Raw genomic sequence first — 22,260 nt, forward strand, 5'->3', positions numbered from 1 at the left:
AAAATCACACACTAAATTATGAAAAATAACACACTAAATTACAAAAAATAACACACTAAATTACGAAAAATAACAACCGAAATTATCCAAAATAAAAATAATTATACCTAATCTAATAGCCCTATAAAAATTTAAAAAGCCACCCAAAATAAAAAAACCCTAGCCTACAATAAACTACCAATAGCCCTTAAAAGGGCCTTTTGTAGGGCATTGCCCTAAATAAATCATATCTTCTACCTGTTAAAAAAAATACAATACAAAGACCCCCAACAGTAAAACCCACCACCCAACCCCCCAAATAAAAATCCTAACAAAAACCTAAGCTACCCATTGCCCTGAAAATGGCATTTTGCTCTTTTGCATTGCCCTTTAAAAGGGCATTTAGCTTATTTAAAAAAGCCCAAACCCTAATCTAAAAATAAAACCCACCTAAAAAAAAACCTAACACTAACCCCCCGACGATCTGCATACAGTTTCGGAAGTCCGGACATCCAGGCGGCGTCTTCTATCTTCATCCCGGCGGCACGGAGTGGGTCCATCAGTGAGGACATCTGGCACAGAGCGTCTTCTTCATACAGTCACCACCGTACACTTAATCTCCAATGCAAGGGAGCCTTTTCAAAATGGCGTCCCTTGCATTCCTAATGGCTGATTTGATTTTTAAAAATTCAAATCAGCCAATAGGATGAGAGCTAGTGCAATTCTATTGGTAGTTTATTGTAGGCTAGGGTTTTTTATTTTATTTTGGGGGGCTTTTTTATTTTTATAGGGCTATTAGATTATGTGTAATTGTTTTTATTTTGGATAATTTCATTTATTTTTTGTAATTTAGTATTTCATTTTTTTAGTAATTTTTAGACTTACATTTTTTTTATGTGTAATTTAGTTTATTTAATTGGTAGTTATTTTAATTTTAGTATAATAGGTTAATTGTTTGTTTAATAGGTTTATTTAGTTGCAGTGATGTGGAAGGCCAGAGGTTTAGGAGTTAATAACTTTATTTAGTGGCTGCGATGTCGGGAGCGGCAGATTAGGGGTTAATAACTTTATTTAGGTGTCGGGGGCGGCAGATTAGGGGTGTTTAGACTTGGGGTTTATGTCAGGGTGTTAGGTTTAAGCGTAACTTTTTTCCCCCCATAGACCTCAATGTGGTTGCGTTATAGCGATCGCCATTTCGCGCTTCAGGTGTATTTTTCTCACACTCTCTCTCACTCTCTCTCACACTCTTTCTTTTTCTCTTTTTCTCTTTCTTTTTCTATGGATATGGGGAAAGCGTGCACAAGCACATATTCACAGCCCTTTTATTTTGTGCGGTATGGAGCTCATCGCCTCCATATCATACGCACAAGGAGGCTTTTTAGAAACTTGTTATGGCAGTGCTACGGAGGGTGAAATAACGCAACTTTTGTTGCGTTCGTTTCGCACCCTCTATAGCACAAAACTTTTAATCTAGGTGTATGTTATCTATATGGCTCACATGAACTAGCACTCCCCATGTTGTGCAAAGCAAATAAAATAGCAAGTTATAAGAGGCAGCCTTAAAGGGCTTTGAAATCATCATATGAGCCTACCTATGTTTAGTTTTCAACTAAGATTACCAAGAGTACGAAGTACATTTGATGATAAAAGTAAATTGGAATGTTGTTTAACATGACATGCTCTATTTAAATTATGAAAGTTTATTTTTGACTAGACTGTCCCTTTAACCCCTTAATGACCGAGGACGTGTCAGGCACGTCCTTCAAAAAGCGGCTGTTAAGGACCAAGGACGTACCTGCCACGTCCTTGGGTAATCTTACTGCTGCAAGTGATCAAGATCGCTTCAAGCCGCTCAATCATTATTGCTTCGATGTTGAGGCATCCTGCAATACTGTTCCTGACTGCCGGTCTCCGTTTTTTGATCACGTCTGGTTTTGCTCCACATGGTCACCCAATCTGAGCTTACCCCTATAATTGAATTTATAATAATAAAAAATCCAATTTGTCTGATTTTGTCAATATTAGTAAATATTGACTCTGACCAGTGTAGATCTCCCTCCCTCTCCTCGCTTGTGTTTTAGTGAGAGAGATCTGTGTTTAACAGAGATTTAGCTTATATATTTGTTAAACATTATGAGACCCAACGGTTCTTTTCAGAGCCATTAACCCCTAGCTTGTCAGTGATCAATTTATTTTTTTTGCTCAGTGCATTTTTTAGTTAATTTTTTTAATTTTATTTTTAGTTATTTTTTGTGAGACCTAAACGCTTTTTTTCAGAGCCATTTAGCTAGTTTTAATTGATATTTGTAAAAAACTGAGACCCAAAGGCCCTTTTCAGAGCCATTAACCCCTAGCTTACCATATGGTGATCACTGGCACTAACACAGCACCACTTTTTTGCTCTGCATTTTTTTTTTTAGGGGTTCATTTTTTTTTTATTTTTTTTTTAGTTATTTGTTGTGAGACCCAAAGGCTCTTTTCAGAGCCTTTTAGCTAGTTTTAGTTCATTTAAATTTAAATTGTGTGCTATTTCTCTTGTTAAGTGTATCCAGTCCACGGATCATCCATTACTTGTGGGATATTCTCCTTCCCAACAGGAAGTTGCAAGAGGATCACCCACAGCAGAGCTGCTATATAGCTCCTCCCCTCACTGCCATATCCAGTCATTCTCTTGCAACTCTCAACAAAGATGGACGTAGTAAGAGGAGAGTGGTGTATTATAGTTAGTTTTTTAACTTCAATCAAAAGTTTGTTATTTTTAAATTGTACCGGAGTGTACTGTGTCATCTCAGGCAGCATTAGAAGAAGAATCTGCCTGTGATTTCTATGATCTTAGCAGAAGTAACTAAGATCCACTGCCGTTCTCACATATTCTGAGTAGTGAGGTAACTTCAGAGGGGGAATGGCGTGCAGGTTTTCCTGCAATAAGGTATGTGCAGTTAACATATTTCTAGGGATGGAATTTGCTAGAAAAATGCTGCTGATACCGGATTAATGTAAGTTAAGCCTTAAATGCAGTGATAGCGACTGGTATCAGGCTTATTAACAGAGATACATACTCTTATAAAAGTGTAATATAAAACATTTGCTGGCATGTTAATCGTTTTTATATATGTTTGGTGACAAAACTTATTGGGGCCTAGTTTTTTTCCACATAGCTGGCTTGATTTTTGCCTAGTAACAGGCTTTCCACTGTTGCAATATGAGTGGGAAGGGCCTATTTTAGTGCTTTTCTGTGCAGCTAAAAATACTGACAGAGACATTCAGCTTCCCTCTGCATGATACAGGACATCTCTGAAGGGCTCAAAAGGCTTCAAAGTCGTGTTTGAGGAGGGTAACAATCACAGTAGACTGTGGCAGTTGTTGTGACTGTGTTTAAAAAAACGTTTTTGTCATTTATTATTCTGTTTTTGTTATTAAGGGGTTAATCATCCATTTGCAAGTGGGTGCAATGCTCTGCTGACTTGTTACATACACTGTAAAAATTTTGTTAGTGTAACTGCCTTTTTTCACTGTTATTTCAAATTTTGTCAAAATTTGTTTCTCTTAAAAGCACAGTAACGTTTTTTTATATTGCTTGTTAACTTGCTTTAAAGTGTTTTCCAAGCTTGCTAGTCTCATTGCTAGTCTGTACAAACATGTCTGAAACAGAGGATACTTGTTCATTATGTTTAAAAACCATGGTGGAGCCCCATAGGAGAATGTGTACTAAATGTATTGATTTCACCTTAAACAGTAAAGATCAGTCTTTATCTATAAAAGAATTGTCACCAGAGGGGTCTGTCGAGGGGGAAGTTATGCCGACTAACTCTCCCCACGTGTCGGACCCTTCGCCTCCCGCTCAAGGGACGCACGCTAATATGGCGCCAAGTACATCAGGGACGCCCATAGCGATTTACTTTGCAGGACATGGCTGCAATCATGAATAATACCCTGTCAGAGGTATTATCCAGATTGCCTGAATTGAGAGGCAAGCGCAATAGCTCTGGGGTTAGACGAGATACAGAGCGCGTAGATGCTGTAAGAGCCATGTCTGATACTGCGTCACAATATGCAGAACCTGAGGACGGAGAGCTTCAGTCTGTGGGTGACGTCTCTGAATCGGGGAGACCTGATTCAGAGATTTCTAATTTTAAATTTAAGCTTGAGAACCTCCGTGTATTGCTTGGGGAGGTATTAGCTGCTCTGAATGACTGGACACAATTGCAGTGCCAGAGACATTGTGTAGGCTGGATAAATACTATGCAGTGCCGGTGAGTACTGATGTTTTTCCAATACCTAAAAGGCTTACAGAAATTATTAGTAAGGAGTGAGATAGGCCCGGTGTGCCCTTTTCCCCACCTCCTATATTTAGAAAAATGTTTCCAATAGATGCCACTACACGGGACTTATGGCAGACTGTCCCTAAGGTGGAGGGAGCAGTTTCTACTTTAGCAAAGCATACCACTATCCCGGTTGAGGACAGTTGTGCTTTTTCAGATCCAATGGATAAAAAATTAGAGGGTTACCTTAAGAAAATGTTTATTCAACAAGGTTTTATTTTACAGCCCCTTGCATGCATTGCGCCTGTCACTGCTGCGGCGGCATTCTAGTTTGATGCCCTGGAAGAGGCCATCCATACAGCTCCATTGACTGAAATTGTTGACAAGCTTAGAACTCTTAAGCTAGCTAACTCATTTGTTTCTGATGCCATTGTTCATTTGACTAAACTAACGGCTAAGAATTCCGGATTCGCCATCCAGGCGCGTAGGGCGCTATGGCTCAAATCCTGGTCAGCTGATGTGACTTCAAAGTCTAAATTACTCAACATTCCTTTCAAGGGGCAGACCTTATTCGGGCCTGGTTTGAAATAAATTATTGCTGACATTACTGGAGGTAAGGGTCATACCCTTCCTCAGGACAGGGCCAAATCAAAGGCCAAACAGTCTAATTTTCGTGCCTTTCGAAATTTCAAGGCAGGTGCAGCATCAACTTCCTCTGCTTCAAAACAAGAGGGAACTTTTGCTCAATCCAAGCAGGCCTGGAAACCTAACCAGTCCTGGAACAAGGGCAAGCAGGCCAGAAAGCCTGCTGCTGCCTCTAAGACAGCATGAAGGAGAGGCCCCCTATCTGACAACGGATCTAGTAGGGGGCAGACTCTCTCTCTTCGCCCAGGCGTGGGCAAGAGATGTTCAGGATCCCTGGGCGTTGGAGATCATATCTCAGGGATATCTTCTGGACTTCAAAGCTTCTCCTCCACAAGGGAGATTTCACCTTTCAAGATTATCTGCAAACCAGATAAAGAAAGAGGCATTCCTAAGCTGCGTACAAGATCTCCTTGTAATGGAAGTGATCCATCCAGTTCCGCGGACGGAACAAGGACAGGGGTTTTATTCAAATCTGTTTGTGGTTCCCAAAAAGAGGGAACCTTCAGACCAATTTTGGATTTAAAGATCCTAAACAAATTCCTCAGAGTTCCGTCATTCAAGATGGAAACTATTCGAACCATTTTACCCATGATCCAAGAGGGTCAGTACATGACCACAGTGGACTTAAAGGATGCCTACCTTCACATTCCGATTCACAAGAATCATCATCAGTTCCTGAGGTTTGCCTTTCTAAACAGGCATTACCAATTTGTAGCTCTTCCATTCGGGTTGGCTACAGCCCCAAGAATTTTTACAAAGGTTCTGGGCTCACTTCTGGCGGTCCTAAGACGGCGAGGCACAGCGGTGGCTCCTTACCTGGACGATATCTTGATACAGGCGTCAAGCTTTCAAATTGCCAAATCTCATACAGAGATAGTTCTGGCATTCCTGAGGTCGCATGGGTGGAAAGTGAACGAAGAAGAGTTCTCTATCTCCTCTCAGGAGGGTTTCCTTCCTAGGGACTCTAATAGATTCTGTAGAAATGAAAATTTACCTGATGGAGTCCAGGTTATCAAAACTTCTAAATTCTTGACTCCATTCCGCGCCCCACGGTGGCTCAGTGCATGGAAGTAATCGGCTTAATGGTAGCGGCGATGGACATAGTGCCATTCGCGCGCCTGCATCTCAGACCGCTGCAATTATGCATGCTCAGTCAGTGGAATGGGGATTACACAGATTTGTCCCCTCTACTAAATCTGGATCAGGAAACCAGAGATTCTCTTCTCTTGTGGTTATCTCGGGCCCATCTGTCCAAGGGTATGACCTTTCGCAGACCAGATTGGACAATTGTAACAACAGATGCCAGCCTTCTAGGTTGGGGTGCAGTCTGGAACTCCCTGAAGGCTCAGGGTTCATGGACTCAGGAGGAGAAACTCCTCCCAATAAATATTCTGGAGTTAAGAGCAATATTCAATGCTCTTCTGGCTTGGCCTCAGCTAGCAACACTGAGGTTCATCAGATTTCAGTCGGACAACATCACGACTGTGGCTTACATCAACCATCAAGGGGGAACCAGGAGTTCCCTAGCGATGTCAGAAGTCTCCAAGATAATTCGCTGGGCAGAGACTCACTCTTGCCACCTGTCAGTGATCCATATCCCAGGTGTAGAGAACTGGGAGGCGGATTTTCTAAGTCATCAGACTTTTCATCCGGGGGAATGGGAACTCCATCCGGAGGTGTTTGCTCAATTGGTTCTCCGTTGGGCAAACCAGAATTGCATCTCATGGCGTCTCACCAGAACGCCAAGCTTCCTTGTTACGGATCCAAGTCCAGGGACCCAGAAGCGGCACTGATAGATGCTCTAGCAGCGCCTTGGTTCTTCAACCTGGCTTATGTGTTTCCACCGTTTCCTCTGCTCCCTCGTCTGATTGCCAAAATCAAACGGGAAAGAGCATCAGTGATATTGATAGCGCCTGCGTGGCCACGCAGGACCTGGTATGTAGACCTAGTGGACATGTCATCCTTTCCACCATGGACTCTGCCTCTGAGACAAGACCTTCTAATACAAGGTCCTTTCAATCATCCGAATCTACTTTCTCTGAGACTGACTGCATGGAGATTGAACGATTGATCCTATCAAAGCGTGGCTTCTCCGAGTCAGTAATTGATACCTTAATACAGGCACGAAAGCCTGTCACCAGGAAAATTTACCACAAGATATGGCGTAAATATCTTCATTGGTGTGAATCCAAGAATTACTCATGGAGTAGGGTTAGGATTCCTAGGATATTGTCCATCCTCCAAGAGGGTTTGGACAAAGGATTATCAGCTAGTTTTTTAAAGGGACAGATTTCTGCTCTGTCTATTCTTTTACACAAGCGTCTGGCAGAAGTTCCAGACGTTCAGGCATTTTGTCAGGCTTTAGTTAGAATTAAGCCTGTGTTTAACCTGTTGCTCCTCCATGGAGCTTAAACTTGGTTCTTAAAGTTCTTCAAGGGGTTCCGTTTGAACCCCTTCATTCTATTGATATCAAACTTCTTTCATGGAAAGTTATTTTTCTGATGGCTATTTCCTCGGCTCGAAGAGTCTCTGAGTTATCTGCCTTACATTGTGATTCTCCTTATCTGATCTTTCATTCAGATAAAGTTGTTCTGCGTACAAAACCTGGGTTTTTACCTAAGGTGGTTTCTAACAAGAATATCAATCAAGAGATTGTTGTTCCATCATTATGTCCTAATCCTTCTTCAAAGAAGGAACGTCTTTTGCATAATCTAGACGTAGTCCGTGCCTTGAAGTTTTACTTACAGGCTACTAAAGATTTTCGCCAAACATCTAACCTGTTTGTTGTTTACTCTGGACAGAGGAGAGGTCAGAAGGCCTCGGCAACCTCTCTTTCTTTTTGGCTTCGGAGTATAATCCGTTTAGCCTATGAGACTGCTGGACAGCAGCCTCCTGAAAGGATTACAGCTCATTCTACTAGAGCTGTGGCTTCCACCTGGGCCTTTAAAAATGAGGCCTCTGAACAGATTTGCAAGGCTGCAACTTGGTCTTCCCTTCATACTTTTTCCAAATTTTACAAATTTGATACTTTTGCTTCTTCGGAGGCTGTTTTTGGGAGAAAGGTTCTACAGGCAGTGGTTCCTGCCTTGTCCCTCCCATCATCCGTGTACTTTTAGCTTTGTTATTGGTATCCCACAAGTAATGGATGATCCGTGGACTGGATACACTTAACAAGAGAACATAATTTATGCTTACCTGATAAATTTATTTCTCTTGTAGTGTATCCAGTCCACGGCCCGCCCTGTCCTTTTCAGGCAGGTCTAAATTTTAATTAAACTACAGTCACCACTGCACCCTATGGTTTCTCCTTTCTCGTCTTGTTTCGTTCGAATGACTGGATATGGCAGTGAGGGGAGGAGCTATATAGCAGCTCTGCTGTGGGTGATCCTCTTCCAACTTCCTGTTGGGAAGGAGAATATCCCACAAGTAATGGATGATCTGTGGACTGGATACACTACAAGAGAAATAAATTTATCAGGTAAGCATAAATTATGTTTTTTTTATTTTTTTTTGTAGTATTTTTTTTTTCTTCTGTGATAGATAAAAATATTCATTAGAGCGAAAAGATAGTGATACAACCTCAACATATTCAAGAAAGCAAGTCCCTTTATAGTATACGGCATATATTTACCAGACCTCCGGGATCGAGTGATATCCTGCGGGAGAGGTATCAAGTCCTGATCTCTTCGTGAGGAGGCGACACACACTTCAACTCTGAGGAGTGTGTACACTGTGTCGATTACTCTCCTTATTACCAGAACCTTGTCTCCCTTGATCCTCCGCTCACGGATTTCAGTAGATTCCTCTATCGGCTCCTCTGGTAGCCGTTGGTGATGTCACAGCCAGTGTGATATTCAAAATCACCATGGGATTTGCATCTGCAGGTGAAAGCATGGTGTACAAGTGCTAGAGCTGTGCTAAAGGTAATAGTTAATCAAAAAGAAGGTACGCTCAAGCACACATTTTCTATATAAATAAAACTTCACTTTTATTTTTGTATTCCATAATAAAAAAACAGGAGATAACCACAAAAAGGGGATGAAGGTAATGTGATAAACGCTGCTTACACATTTCGGCGAGATGCCGTAGTCATAGCCCTGTGCTCTATTACAGATTATATAAAGAGATTGTTCACCTAATTGGATAAAAATCATTGAAGGAAACATACACCTTCAAACCTGAGAACCTTAAAGTAATATTAACACATAAATGACCAAAGTGGCGGCTAATTAGTCATTTTAACATATTAAGAACTAAATATATATATACACAAAGGTGTAGACTGATACACTATTGGAAGAACAATATATTTAACAACATTGTAATTATATTGACAGCAAGATTTCAATATCAGTATCTAAACGCTCAACATGTTGTGTTATCAACTCGGAGCAATGATATACTCATTCTCATAGTCTCTCAATAAGTCGAATGCACCGTTCTATTTATAGAGAGCACAAATGTTGCGAAACTGACACAACAACACTGTAGCAAATTTAGCTAACTAGGAAACGCCGTTCACGACTGATCCTATTTGACATAGAAGACCTATTCCTGATAGTTGATTAAATGATAATAGGAGCTAAGGCCATAAGGTATTCTTGTTTTTAGTTTGAAAATCCAAAACATCTCCCTCTTGTTCAGCATCTTTTGTTGGTTGCCCCCTCTTTTGGGGTTGAGGACTTGTTCTATGGCACACCGCCTCAATGAGTCCACTTTTTACATATTAATAAGTAAATCACAAATTTGGAGTTGCAGTTAAGGCAACTATGGATGTTAAACCATTGCTTAGTTGTAGTGGAAGAAAATTTGATTTGTCACTATGACATGTTCACATGGCTTACATTTGGTACGCCACACCTAGACATTCCCTTATGTTGTAACCATGAACTAAATGGGGGTGGTGATTTTAGCTGAGAAGGTGAGATAAGATTACCAATTGTTTTGCTCTGCCTATATGAACATCTAAGGCCATTTTTAAAAACTTCAGTCAATTTATCATCAGCTATAAGTACACCAAAGTGCTTTCTTACAATATTACATACTTCTGTGTAATTTGTACTGTGATCTGTGATGAAATTGACACCTTTTGAATTGATTTTAGCCCTCTTAATTTCGCTATGTTTGTAGCCTCTCTGAGTCTGAGTTCCAGGTTGTCGGCCTCCCTTTTGTACACATTGGAATCAGAACAGTTACGGCGTGTGTGAATAAATTGTCCTTTTGCTATTGCATGGGGCACGTGTTTTGGATGACAACTATTCGCGTGAAGGAGCATATTACCTGTTATAGGTTTACGATAGATTTTAGATACTATTTGGCCCTCAGCACTGCCTGACAGGCTTACATCAAGATAGTTGACCATCTCTTTATGATATTGATAAGTAAACTTTAAACCTCTATCATTGTTGTTAAGGTAATTCACAAAGTCAATTGCCTCCTCACTGCTATACCAAATAAGTAGATCATCAATAAATCTACAAAAATATTTGATGTTTTGTCTATATTTCATGTCACCACCAAAAATGTACTTTATTTCCCAACTGCTCATGAACAAATTTGCAAAAGAGGGCGCAAAGTTTGCACCCATGGCAGTGCCTCTCTTTTGCAAATAAGACTTGTTCAAATAAAAAAAAAAAAAGTGGGTTAAAAGGAAGGCTGTGAATCTAAGGATACATTTCCTGAACTCAGGAGTAAAATCGGTGTCTCTATGTAATGTTTCAGAAATGGCTTCCAAACCACATGCGTGTGGTATGGATGTGTACAAAGCTACAGCATCAATGGTCAGCCAAGCAAAGCCATCACACCACTTAAAATTCTCCAGTACTTGTAGTAAATGGTTGGTGTCTCTCAGTTTGGTTGTCTGGCCACTAATGGCTGTAGCAAGGAATGCAACCACTGAGAAAGGGGCTCAGTGAGGGATCCTATCCAAATTACGATAGGAAGTCCTTGTATGTTGTCTAAGGACTTGTGGACTTTTGGAAAATGGTAGTAGATGGGTATTCACGGATATTCCACCATGAGAAAAGAAAAAGTATCAACATTAATGAAACCTTGTTCTACTCAATCGTCCAAAAGGTCACGTAATTCTTTTTACAACACAGTAGGATTTCTGGTAAGTACTTGATAGTCATCAGAGTTTGATAATTGTCGTAAGGCTTCTTTGAAATAGTCGCTTCTATTTTGAACGACTATTGTGCCTCTCGTCAGCATTTCTAATGGTCATTGGTGTTTTGTAGTTGAATCAATGCTAGGTGTTCATCTCTAGTGAGATTATGTTTAGATATTGTAGCTGTCTCTTTAAGATGGTGTAAGTAATTTTCTACTCTCCTGAAAAATATTTTGAGATACTGCCCTCTACTTTGTATGGGATAAAACTCTCATCTCTTTTTGAAGGTATAACCTTTCTTGTTTGCTGTTTCCTCAACATTACCCTCACTGTATAAATTTTCCATGGCAACAACATCAACAGTTTCAGCAAAAGTCAAATAATTTCCACTAGATGCTACAGCAGGCTCATTGTGTGTCAACTGATCTTGATGATTACTGGACCCCTGGAAATGTTTCCGTAGGGTTATGTTTTCGGATCAGTGTTTCCTTCTTGGCTAAATTTGCTACAGTGGTGTTGTCAGTTTCGCAACTTTTGTGCTCTCTATACATAGAACGGTACATTCAACTGTTATTGAGAGAATATGAGAATGAGTATATCATTTCTCTCCCTATGAGTTTATTTTTTTTAACTGTGATTTTTATTACTTCTGATATTCTAGTGTGGTTTAATAACTAAACGGGAAAATAACCTGCAGTATACAAATATATAAAGTTTTTTGGTCATGGGGATTTGTGAAAACAGTAATTTACTGCTTTAAGGTGTGTTTTGTTGTTGTTGTTGTTGTTGTTGTTTTTTTTACATTTCCCTAAAAGTCCAGTAATATGAGAGAAAAAAAAACAACCAAAAGTAACAAAGCCTGTTAGATTATCTCACAATGATATCCCTATAATTGGGGAAAGCCGTGTCCTATCTTAAAGGGACAATGCACTATAAAATTAGTTTTCCCTTTTTTAATGTGTTTTCAATAACTTGTTAAACTACATAATATAAAATGTATGGGGAAATTTTGATTTTGTATATAAAATAGTTGTTTTTGCTCTTTTATACCACAACCCATTAGAAGATGCTGAGTTTGCAGGGAGAGAAGACCTCCTTATCTTATCGCTATATATATATAAATGCATACGCTTCCATATCTTAAATGTCTATATACACAGATCATTTTTCAAGATCAAACTGGACAACAGTTTTCCTTTTTTTAACTGCGCTATGTATTGTGGTATAGCGTATAGTAAAATATTTTCTAGGATAAGCAAAACCACATCTGAATATTCTTTATTGCTCAAATGTCCCCCAGGAGCACAGTTAATAGGCCATATCTGATATGATCATGTAGATAGAATGTGTGATGACTTCCGCTGTACGTCTGTCTCCTTAATGAAATGTATTGGTTTGGCATAAAGGGCTTGTTAACATCTGCTCAAACTAAACTTGTAAATGTTATACAGATTGATTAACCAATCTGCTCCTGGCAGGTCCTCCCCTATATGTTCATGACGCACTTTTAATGGATCATAAAACCCAAAATGATTTAGATAGAGCATAGAATTTAAACAAAATTACTTCTATTATAAAATTTGCTTCATTCACTTGGTGTCCTTTTTGTTGAAGGAGCAGCAATGCACTGCTGGGTGTTATTGGTGTAATTTTTTTTTTTAACTTTAACAAATTGAGCAGATAGTGATTGATGTTGTCATCCAGTAAGACCGGGTAATTGCTGTGAACTTTGCCTATACACAAACAATGTTGCATTGTAAAATATGTTGGGGTGTTCAGTACTAAGTCAAAAAGTGTTGTCTGGGTTTTCTCAAATCCTTTTAGCCATGGAAATAAGTGAAATAGGACTCCTGTAAATGTATCAAGAATTTGGAATGTGAACAGTAAAACAGGTCTGAAAAATGTTGAGTATAGGGCCATTTGTTACGAAAACGATAATGGCAAATAAAAGTGCTTCTGATAACCCCCAATGTATACTGTACTCATACTACATATACGCTCCTGAATCTATCTAAGCTTTAAAGGCTATCACGAGAGAGAAGTCAATTTGATTAAATTAATTTGGATTTTTTTTTCTTCTAAATTGCATTTGAGCTAGGTTATAAAAGATTAACATCCTGTTAATGCCCCTTGAGGAATGCTTTGCCAGTCTCGTTGGATTTGTTTTTCTGATTTACACGCGATTGTTTGTTTATTTTTGCTTTTTTACATAGCCAGACTTTGTGTTAATTACATCCTTTATTAATGTCCTTGTAGCACAACATAAATCATTAATACATTTTTTATACTAAAGAAAAATATACAAAAACTCCAAAATTGATGCACAATAAGGGATCAACTTTGTCTTTAAAAAAAAAATAAAAAAAAAAATTTAAATGTCTGTGTAAACTTTTGCTTTGTCATCCGCTCTTGGCAATTAGTGTTTTTTAGGAACATGGTCTTTATGTATGAGCAAGCACCATATGGGCAGACGAGCAACAGATAATTAACTGGTTATTAAATCATTAGAAGTTGATACTTTGACAGTGTGCCCACGCTTTACCCTTATGTAGTGTGTTTAAAATCTGTCCACACAAAATACTCCTGCAGGTACCTGTAAGTGCAATTTTGTCTACGTTCACATCTCATTTTAGCTTCTGTCTAGACTTTGTATTGGAATAAATTACAAAAATCAATATTCCAGCCTCATTATGTTTTTGTGTCGGAGCCATTGAATCTAAAGGGGCGTAAGCTTAGTATTAGAGCATGAGACTCATCAGCTTGTCACTAAGAAACATCTTGGCAAGACTTTAAAGAGTAGCCTAATTATGGCATGGTGACTCACTTAATGATTACTGATGTCTGCAATATTGTATCATTTAGCAGCTTTTTACTTTCTTGATGTTTTAAATCCCTTAATTTGTTTTCTCAGGGACACAGCTGGACAAGAAAGATATCAGACCATAACTAAACAGTATTACAGAAGAGCACAGGTAAGCATTTGTGGCCCTATTTACTATTTTTCAGCATTTACCTTTTTCCAGTCAATATATTTGTTATAAAGAAATCATGATGAGAATATAGTGACCAGTAAATTAATAAACACAATCTAAGGACTTCCACAAATAAATGTTTTATCTAATTCACTATTTTGTATCTGGCATAAAAAGACAGCACAATTCTAGATGTGTGGTTGCGCCCTCTTTTCTTCTTTTTTTTTTTTATCTGGTAAAGGATGCCAGATTCACAAAATAGTGAAATGGATTTAAAAAATATATTTTTTTGGAAGTCCCAAGAGCAGGAGTGGTAATGGGCATCCTATGACACTAGTGCCACATGTGGAAACTTTGCCTCTGTGTAGCTTACACTGGTTTCATTGCCTGTAACAGTACTGCTTAATACATATTTTTTCTTATGAAGCCATACTAATACCATACTAACAACTAAGCTTTATTTGTTGATAATTTTATTATGAATATAAAAAAAACATTTTTATCTAATTTTCCAAAATAAAAAAACTATTGTGGGCTTTAAAGAATTTTTTTAAAGATTTTTGCCAGTTTGGACACCTACTCTAAAAAAGATTTGTCACCCCTGCCTTAGTATTTTGCCTTCTCACATGTTGTTAACCACTCGTATCATATGGACAAATGTTGCGGTCCCCACTATCAGCGGGAACAGCAACAGGAAGAAGAAGGTATCTGTCTTCATATGGTAATGGAGCACTGATAATGCGGCCCCATCATATGAAGCCAGATCACTGATCAATACAAACAGTGACAAAAGCAGTGTCACTGTCTATATCAGTGTTACGGAGGAGGCGGTGGGAGGGGTGGCAAAGAGGTGGTGGGTGGCCCACTGGGTAGGGTTGCCACCTCAGCCATGTTTTCCTGGACACTTATGAGTTACACATGCTGCAGGGTGTGCAGGGAGGAAAATGTATTGTGTTTTCGGACAACACTATTCAAATTCCTACCTGCACACCCTGCAGCATGTGTAACTCATAAGTGTTCTGTATTTTAAGGGACGGGTGGCAACTGGCACACTGGCTGCAAGTAGCAAAAATGGATGTGACCAGTGAGAGGGAAGAGAGCTGTTTGGGAGGGATCAGGGAGGTTTGAGGGTAATCCCTACCAGTGTTTCCTCTAAGGCCAGTTTTGTGTGCAGCCTAGCAGTGAAACATTTAATTAGAGCAATAGGTGTGGTAACCTTATTAACTGTTTCACTATTGGACCACACACAAAACTGGCCTTAGAGGGAACACTGATCCCTACACTACATCAGATATAACCCATAACAGCTAACTGATTAACCCCTTCGCTGCCAGGAATTTTATAAATGTAGTGTTCTGCTTCAATAAGCCGCGTCCCAGTTACCAATAAAACAATGGCAAAGCCATTCATGTCTGCAATTTCTGAATAAAGGGGATCATGGATAATCTTTTACAGCAGTAGTTGAGTGTACAATTTTAAAGTTTGTTAAAAAGTTGTTATTATTATTATTATTATTATTATTATTATTATTATTATTATTATTATATATCATCAACTTTTTAACAAATTTTATACATAGATATATTTTAATATAATTGCATTTGGCTGCCAAATGGTGGCATGAAATATACCAAAATGTGCCTAGAACAATACCTTGTGTTGACTCCTTTTTAAGACTATAAAATTATCAAAAACAATAAAAAAAAAATATGTGCGGTGTTGGGTAAATCAGTTAGAAAGCTACAGGTTTTTGTGGAATGTAATAATCTACCAGAAGTCCGACAGGCAGCTTTTTATTTGTATGATGTCCTTCGTTCTAACTCTGCAGAAATTGAATTCCTGCAGAGTTAGAACGAAGGACATCTTACAAACGGGAGCACGTAACTCCTTCTCAGAGCTGCTGCCATTGAGTCTGGACTTCTGGTAGGTGGGCTCAATGGCAGCAGCTTTGAGAAGGCGCTCCGTAGTGCCTTTAATAGCTTCCAGCTGCTGCCTTGCCCTGCGCTTTGCCTCCTTGGCAGAAGTGTTTTGCCTGGAGGGACTCCTGGTAGTGATTGGAAGAGTTTGGAGCATGTGGGGCATAGGATATCAGCCCCAGCACCAGTGAAGCCCAGCAAAGTGAACGACTGCTACCCCCACCACTTTACAAGCCCTTGTGACATGCAGCAAAACAACTTCTGTAAGCAGTCTGGTGCAGTCCAGCATGGTGAGCTGTATTCAGGGTCTGGGGTCAGCAGAGTGAGTTATTTGGACAGAGCCTATGTTGAATTTCCATATACACAGATCGCTCCAGCAGGAGAGCTGTCTGTAAACACACTAGTTAGGGAGTGAGGAAAAAACTCTAGCTCTCTAACCAGTGTGTAGGTCTCTATATGCAGTGAAAGCACTGCAAGTTTATTCCTCATTTTCTTTCCTAAAGCATGGAGAGTCCACAAATCATTCTAATTACTAGTGGGATATTCACTCCTGGCAAGCAGGAGGAGGCAAAGAGCAGCCCAGCAGAGCTGTTAAGTATCACTTTCCTTACCCATAACCGCCAGTCATTCTCTTTGCCTCTGTCAAGGGAGGATGTGCGAAGATGGTGTCTGAAGATATTTAATCCTTTTATGGGTACTTTACCCTGCAAGCAAGGATTGGGGCTATGATGTGTCCATGTCAATCTCTTTCGTAAGAGTAATGGTGGCTGTTAGAAATAAAGCAAAGACCACTTTGCAGCTTCCTAACTGCTAACATTTTTGCTACCCCTTTATGTTAAGCCATGGTTGGTTACTCTGTTCGTTCTTTCTTTTTCTACAAGTCCATGGCAGAAGAGAAGTTATCTGCTACACCTTAGAGGTCATTCCCTGCAGGACAGCAGGGGCCACAGGTAAGTGGTTCCCTTCTAGGTTAGAAGGTACCAGCACTCTAAGGGTTAATTCCCTTGTGGATTTCATTATTGGGATTCCTTTATTTCTCTGTTCAGAAATATGGATGTATAAGGGGGCACTGCAATAAAAGAGGCGGATAGAATTTTAGATTAATCTTGGGCTTTGAGAGATATTAGTCACTTGAAGCTATGGCTCAGTGGTTAAGTGATTGGATTGGAATCCCAGAGGTCTGGGTTTGAAACCAGGTGAGGGTAACTTTCTACTCTTTATTGTGGATAGTTCATTTTTAGTGTATAAACGTATTGCTATTTTTTTTCTAAGTCTGGAATTGTTTGCGTGCCGTTTTTTTGTTGGTGGCGCCATTTTAATTCAGTTGAGGTCACATGACCGTTCGTCCGCACTTCTGTTTCTCGGAGTTCATGCTATCGTAGCGAGATTTCAAGTGCACATTTACGGCTCCTGACTAAACAACTATAGATATAATTGTGGGAGTGTTCTTCTGGTTCAGGAGGTGGTAAGTCCTCAGCACAGCTGAGATATTATGTTGCTGGTTTTTGTTTTACACAGAGTGTTATACAGAGAGTATATGTTGTGTTTTTTAAAAAAAATTCTTTTGGGCTCAATATTTATTTCTTGTGGGGACCAATTTATTCATAGTTGCTTGGAGGCTAATGTTGTTCCTCCTGTGCAGTTTTGCTCCTCTTGCCTAAATAAAGCTTCACATGCAGTGCCCTTTGGATCCTCTCAACAACCTCCTGGGGGTGTTTATTTACCTGGGGATTTTGCTGCGCAGATAACTTCTGCTGTTTCAGCAGCCTTATCAGCTTTTCTGAAGGTGGCTGGTAAGCACAAGAGGAACTCTAAATATATGGATGTTAATAAGGGTTCTGACTCCACTGCATTAGTCAGTTTGTCTCAGTTATCTGATGAGGATGATACCTCAGTAGCTTCTGAGGGAGAATTGTCAGCTTTTGATACTGTAGTGACTAATTCTGCAGATTCAGAAGAGATTAATTTCAGATTTGTTAGAACACCTCTGTGTACTTTTAAAAGAGGTTCTTGCTACTTTAGAAGAATCCGACTTGTCTGTCGTGGAGAATCCAAAGCTGTCTAGTAAATGTAATAGGGTATATGATGAACCCTTGTTTTGTGGAAGTCGTTCCAGTTCCAAAATGAATGGCAGATATCATAACTCAGGAATGGGATAAACCAGGGATTCCTTTTTCCCCGTCCCCTGTTTTTAAAAAGATGTTTCATGTCACTGACTCTATTCGTGACTCGTGGCGCACAGTGCCCAAGGTAGAGGGAGCTATCTCTACTCTTGCCAAGAGATCTACTATTGAAGATAGTTGTTCTTTCAAGGATCCCATGGATAAGAAGCTTGAGGCTTTTTTGAAGAAAATGTATATTCATCAGGGATTGCAGTGGCAGCCTGTTGCTAGTATTACTACAGTTGCGGGAGCAGCACCTTATTGGTGCGATGACTGACTAATCTAAACTTAGAAGAGATGACTTTAGAGGAGATCCAATACAGTATCAAGGCTCTAAAACTAACCAATACCTTTATTTGTGATGCCAACATGCAAGTTCTTAGGCTTTGAGCTACGATTTCCAGTTTCACTGTTTTAGCTCGCAGAGCTCTGTGGTTAAAATCTTGGTCTGCAGATGTCGCGTCCAAGCTTTACAGGTGGAAAGGGCGCTTTCCTACCTCGGGGGAAAAAAAAGAATAGGCCTTAAGGTCGAAAGAGTTCTAATTTTTTTTTAAGGGAGAAAAGTCTTCCTCCTTTTCCAAGTCGGAGCACTCCAAGTCTTCTTGGAGGTCCAATCAGCCTTGGAATAAAGGAAAGCAAGCCATGAAACCATCCACTGATTCTAAATCAGCATGAAGGGACCGATCCTGTATTGGATCAAGTGGGGGTCAGTCTCTTTTTCTCTCTTTTCTTTTTCTCTCTTTTCTTTTTCTCTCTTTTCTTTTTCTCTCTTTTCTTTTTCTCTCTTTTCTTTTTCTCTCTTTTCTTTCTCTCTCTCTTTCTCTTTCTCTTTCTCTTTCTCTTTCTCTTTCTCTTTCTCTCTTTCTCTTTCTCTCTTTCTCTTTCTCTTTCTCTCTTTCTCTTTCTCTCTTTTTTTCTCTCTTTTTTTTCTCTCTTTCTCTTTCTCTTTCTCTTTCTCTTTCTCTCTTTTTTTCTCTCTTTTTCTTTTTCTCTTTCTCTCTTTTTCTCTCTCTTTTTCTTTTTCTCTCTCTCTTTTTCTCTCTCTTTTTCTCGATAACTGGGAGGCGGATTTTCTGAGCAGACAGACTTTTTGTCCGGGAGAGTGGGCTGTCCACCCAGAGGTTTTCACAATTATAACTCTTAGGCTGGGGGTTCCAGAGTTGGATCTGATGGTGTCTGGTCAAAACGTCAAATTTCCAAAGTACTGCTCAAGATCAAGAGATCTCCAAGCTGTTCTGATAGACGCTCTAGCGGTTCCTTGGAACTTAAATCTAGCATACCCGTTTCCTCCGTTAGCTTGCATCAAGCAGGAGAGAACGTATGTGATTCTAATAGCTCCTGCATGGCCCTGCAGGATCTGGTTTGCAGATCTGGTGACAATGTCATCTCTTCCGCCTTGGATGCTACCTTTTTGAGGAAGGGCCTTCTGCTTCAGGGTCCCTTCATTCATCCAAATCTGGATTCGCTGAAGCCGACTTCTTGGAGATTGAACGTCTAGTTTTGGCTAGACGTGGCTTCTCTGAGAAAGTCATAGATACTATGCTTCAGGCTTGTAAAACCGGTTACTCGCAGAATTTACCATAAAGTATGGCGTAAATACCTTCATTGGTGTGATTCAAAGGATTTCTCTTGGAACAAAGTAAGGGTTCCTCGAATTTTGGCTCTTCTTCAGGAGGACCTGGAGAAAGGTTTGTCAGTCAGTACTGCACAGTCTATTCTTTTGCATAAACGTTCATTTTTTTTGTTCAGGCCTTGGTCAGAATCAGGCCTGTGTTTAAACCTGTTGCTCCTCCTTGGAGCCTTAATCTTGTTCTTAAAGTTTTGCAGCAGGCTCCGTTTTGAGCCGATGCATTCTGTTAATATTAAGTTACTATCTTGGAAGGTCTTGTTTATTATTGCTATTTCTTCTGCTTGTAGAGTTTTCGAACTTTCGGCTTTGCAGTGCGATTCCCCTTACCTTATTTTTCATGCTGATAAGGCGGTCCTACGTACTAAGCTGGGGTTTCTCCCTAAGGTAGTGTTGGATCGCAATATTAATCGGGAAATTGTTGTTCCTCCTTTTTGTCCTAATCCTTCACAAAAGGAACTTCTTTTGCATAACTTGGATGTTGTGCGTACCTTCAAGCAACTAAAAGCCCTGTTTGTTGTTTTCTCTAGTAATCGTAGGGGTCAGAAGGCCACTTCTACCACTCTTTCTCTCTTGTTGAGAAGTATTATCCGTTTTAGCTTATGAGACGGCTGGACAGCAGCCTCCTGAGAGAATAACTGCTCATTCCTCTAGAGCTGTTTCATCTTCCTGGGCTTTTAAACATGAAGCTTCGGTGGAGCAAATTTGCAAGGAGGCCACATGGTCCTCCATACATACTTTTTCCAAATTCTATAAATGTGATACTTTTGCCTCGGCTGAGTCTTCTTTTGGGAGAAAAGTTCTTCAAACGGTGGTGCCTTTGGTTTAGGTCCGCCTGTCTTGTTCTCCCTCCCTTTCATTCTGTGTCCTCTAGCTTAGGTAATTAGAATGATTCGTGGACTCTCCATGCCTTAGGAAAGAACTCAATTTCTGCTTAGCTGATAAATGTATTTATTTCCAGGCAGAGAGTCCATGACCTGCCCTTTATTTATGTTCAAGCGGCAGTTTTTATGTTAAAACCTCAGGCACCTGTATACCTTTTGTGTTATCTTCTTCTTTTTCCATTTTCCTTTAGCTGAATGACTGGGGGACGGGTTATGGGTAAGGGAAGTGATACTTAACATCTTTGCTGGGTTGCTCTTTGCCGCCTCCTGCTGGCCAGGAGTGAATATCCCACTAGTAATTAGAATGATTCGTGGACACTCCATGCTTGGAAAGAAATACATTTATCAGGTAAGCATAAATTTAGTTTTTAACTACTTGGAAGCAAAATAATTAATGCATGTAAATTGCAAACTTTAGATAAACTAAAAGCTTTAGTTAATTAGCCCATATTTGTTTTTGTGCTGTCTCTTTAAAAGCACAAATCGGATGATCACCTTTTATATTTTTCATGTATTGGTGAATAAGAAAGTTGAAGTTCCAAGTATATCTAGAGTCCGATTGCAAATTTAATATAAAAGCCAGTTACTCCTCCCAAGAACTGTGCAGTAGTTTAAGTGAACAAAGGAATTTACTTGCAGAGGGCAGCTGTTTTATTTGCTCTCACAAGGTGTATTTTAAGCATTTCTGAAGTGTTCCGCTCTCTTGTACTGCTCTGTGCTACAGGTCAAGTAGTTCTGTTGAGATTCTTTTTTTTTTTCTGTGCAAAGCCTTAAAAATATCACATTTCTTTCTCCAAATAAAAAAGGTTAGTTACACGAAGTGCTAGATTTTTTTTTTTTTTTTTTTAACCTTTTATGTTTATATATTTACTGCTGCAATAATCTTATAAGGATCCACTTACATTAATGTAAATGTAATTTGGCGTTTTTTTTTTATTCTAAGCTATTACTGTTTTGGATTACTGGGCCAAATTCACTCATTTGAATTAGTTTCAATTTCAGGCACAAAAAAGTGCAAAAAGAAAATGCTCTAATACCTTACATTTAACTGTTTAACCCCTGCAAAGGGATCAAACGCATAGCTAAAGTCCATTTCAAAGCCGCAATGTACTACTTGGACCTAGCTGAACACATCTGGTGAGGCAATCGCAGCTAGTTCCTAGTACTGACTTGCTGACTGATGAGGATATGTACATATGCTTGTGAACAAAATAAATTTGGTAATAGAAATTTAATTTAAAATTACATTATTTATCTGAATCATTCAAGTTTTAATTTTGACATTCATGTCCCTGTTTCAGTCACGCCTGTAATATCCAAAATTATCTGTTTTTCCTAGATTAAGATTGGGTAAAATTATGGAAAAAAAGATGCCATCTAATGATTCCGTTCTGATACTGAATGTCTTTTTATCCTTGTCTGAATCATGAACGAACATTGCCCTACAAATTGCATGCTCTATCCCACTGGTTTTAAAACCTGTCCCTTTTTTAAATGATCCTTTAAACTTTCATGATTCCAATTAATAATTTGATTATCAAAATTTGTACAATTTCTGAGGCACATGATATTGGGGGCAGGGGAAATGGAAGTAACTAACAATTTGGAAAAAATAAATAAATCAACTACTTATTTTAAATTCAAACTTATGGGTTAATTCTATAAAATTTGCCAGTCTTGATGTGGTTTTCCATGCCAACACTCGCA

General features: G+C 39.3%; 1 protein-coding gene across 1 annotated transcript in view; it reads left to right on the forward strand.

The window, feature by feature from the left end:
- The window catches only part of RAB15 (RAB15, member RAS oncogene family), a 114,284-nt gene that overhangs the window by 25,597 nt on the left and 66,427 nt on the right, over positions 1-22,260 (forward strand). Inside the window, exon 3 of the mRNA XM_053689558.1 lies at positions 13,904-13,964. Within this exon, the coding sequence (XP_053545533.1) occupies positions 13,904-13,964 (61 nt within the window). The remainder of the gene's footprint in view (positions 1-13,903; positions 13,965-22,260) is intronic.

This window comes from Bombina bombina, chromosome 1 (assembly GCF_027579735.1).
Source record: "Bombina bombina isolate aBomBom1 chromosome 1, aBomBom1.pri, whole genome shotgun sequence".
NCBI lineage: Eukaryota > Metazoa > Chordata > Amphibia > Anura > Bombinatoridae > Bombina > Bombina bombina.